This window comes from Penaeus vannamei, chromosome 21 (assembly GCF_042767895.1).
Source record: "Penaeus vannamei isolate JL-2024 chromosome 21, ASM4276789v1, whole genome shotgun sequence".
NCBI lineage: Eukaryota > Metazoa > Arthropoda > Malacostraca > Decapoda > Penaeidae > Penaeus > Penaeus vannamei.
The window spans coordinates 35,137,436-35,139,935 of record NC_091569.1 but is presented as its reverse complement, the minus strand read 5'-3'; the positions used below and the strand labels follow the sequence as shown (position 1 = coordinate 35,139,935).

Here is a 2,500-nt window from a genome sequence, read left to right as displayed (position 1 = left end):
ACACAAAAAAATACAAACATACACACTCAAGCACACACACAATAAAACACACCCACATACACACCTAACCACACACAAACATACATACACATACAAACACAGACACATATATATATATATATGTGTGTGTGTGTGTGTGTGTGTGTGTGTGTGTGTGTGTGTGTGTGTGTGTGTGTGTGTGTGTGTGTTTGTATATATATATATATATATATATATATATATATATATATATACATACATATATTTATATATATATATATATATATATATATATATATATATATATATATATGTATATATATACATATATAGAAACAAACGCATATACATAAACACACACACATAAACTTTACCGAAACCATAACAAATAATCAATTTAATTCAAATAATACCAAAAAAATCTAATAAGGGGGGGGGGGAGGGGGGCTTACCATGAGTACCACACGGTCAGGAACATCCCCATGAGCAGGCAGAAGGTCCACCTGTAGTGCATCCGCAGGACGAGCCCATCGCAAGACGCCGCGCAGATCTGGTTGGCGCGGCTCTTGAAGAGGTGCAAGACGTTGCCGAAGATGGCACGGAGATCGACGGGCATCTTGGCGGTTCTGGAGGAAGGGAGAGAAGAGGGATTTAATAAAGGGATTTAATAAAGGGGTAAAAAGGGGCTGGAGGAAGGGAGAGAAGGGGAGAGAAGAGGGATTTAATAAAGGGGTAAAAAAGGGGAGTGAGATTGGGGCGGGTGGAAGAGAGGGAGAGAGGGATTTAATAAAGGGGCTGGTGGAAGGGAGGGAGGAAGGGAGAGAAGGGGGAGAGAGGGCTTTAATAAAGGGGTATAAAAGGGGAGTGAGATTGGGGCTGGTGGAAGAGAGGGAGGGAGGAAGGGAGAGAAGGGGAGAGAGAGGGATTTAATAAAGGGGTAAAAAGGGGGCTGGTGGAAGGGAGGAGGAAGGGAGAGAAGGGGAGAGGGGAGAGAGGGATTTAATAAAGGGGTAAAAAGGGGAGTGAGAATGGGGCTGGTGGAAGAGAGAGGGAGGGAGGGAGAGGGAGAGGGAGAGGGAGAGAGAGAGAGAGAGAGAGAGAGAGAGAGAGAGAGAGAGAGAGAGAGAGAGAGAGAGAGAGAGAGAGAGAGAGAGAGAGAGAGAGAGAGAGAGAGACAAAGGAGAAGACAAACCGAATTAATGGAGATGTATAAAGAGGTGTGAGAGTAATGATAAGGGAGAGTAAAAGTAAGGGGTTGGAGGGAGGGGTAGAAGATGATGGGGGAGGGAGAATACGAGTAAGACAGAAAAAAAAAAAAAAAGATAAAAAAAGCAAGAGGGAGCAAGAAAGGAGGGAAATAGAGAGGGATTTAACGAAGACGTATAAAGAGGATGCGTGATAATAAGAATAGGCGTGATAGCAAGAATAATAAAAATGGAGCGGGAGGAAAGGAGAGCAGAGCAGAAATATATAAAAATAATAATTGCCATAAGATATAATAACAAAAATAAGGCTACACCTTAGAATAAACAATAACAATAGTAAATAATAATAGTAATAGAACAAAACAAAACTGACCAAAACTTAATTAATTGTCTAATGATATCAGTAATAATCAAATAATGATACCAGTAATGTTAACAGTAATAGTAGTGGTAGTAATGATGATGAGGATGAGGATATTAATAATAAAAATAATAATAATCATCAAATTAATAGTAATGGTAATAATGATGATGATAGTAGTACTAGTGATAATAATAATAATAATAATAATAATAATAATAATAATAATAATAATAATAATAATAATAATAATAATGATGATGATGATGATGATGATGATGATATTAATAAAACGAAAAAGAGAAGATAGGCAACAACAATAACGGTAATAAATATGATGATATTACCAATGATAATGGAAAGAAGGATTGCTGTAATAATAATTATGATAATAATAACAGCAATAATAATAATAGAAACAACATTAATAAGGATAATGATGACGATAATAATAACAATAATAACAAAAATAAAAAATAATAATGATAATAATAATAATAACTACAATAATACCAATACGAATAATACTAATACTAATAATTCAGTTAAATGATAATGATTCAGTTTGAAGAAGTCTCCCATTTAGTTCATTAAATTAGAAAACGACTTTTGGTAAAGAAAACGAAAGAAATTGCTACACTGAAAACAGAATGACAGAAGAGAGAGAGAGAGGGAGAGAGAGAGAGAGAGAGAGAGAGAGAGAGAGAGAGAGAGAGAGAGAGAGAGAGAGAGAGAGAGAGAGAGAGAGAGAGAGAGAGAGAGAAAGAGAGAGAGAGAGACATACCGATATACAGAGAAGAAGAGAAAGAGAGACAGGCACAGAGAGAGAGAGAGAGAGAGAGAGAGAGAGAGAGAGAGAGAGAGAGAGAGAGAGAGAGAGAGAGAAAGAGAGAGAGAGAGAAAAAGAGAGAGAAAGAGAGAGAGAGAAGAGAGAGAGAGAGAGAGAGAGAGAGAG

The 2,500-nt window shown here is 37.0% G+C and overlaps 1 protein-coding gene across 1 annotated transcript in view; it reads right to left on the bottom strand.

The window, feature by feature from the left end:
* The window catches only part of LOC113822048 (innexin inx2), a 16,377-nt gene that overhangs the window by 7,916 nt on the left and 5,961 nt on the right, over nucleotides 1–2,500 (bottom strand). The window contains exon 2 of the mRNA XM_070136124.1: nucleotides 432–605. Coding sequence (XP_069992225.1) covers nucleotides 432–595 — 164 coding nt within the window. The 5' untranslated portion in view covers nucleotides 596–605. The remainder of the gene's footprint in view (nucleotides 1–431; nucleotides 606–2,500) is intronic.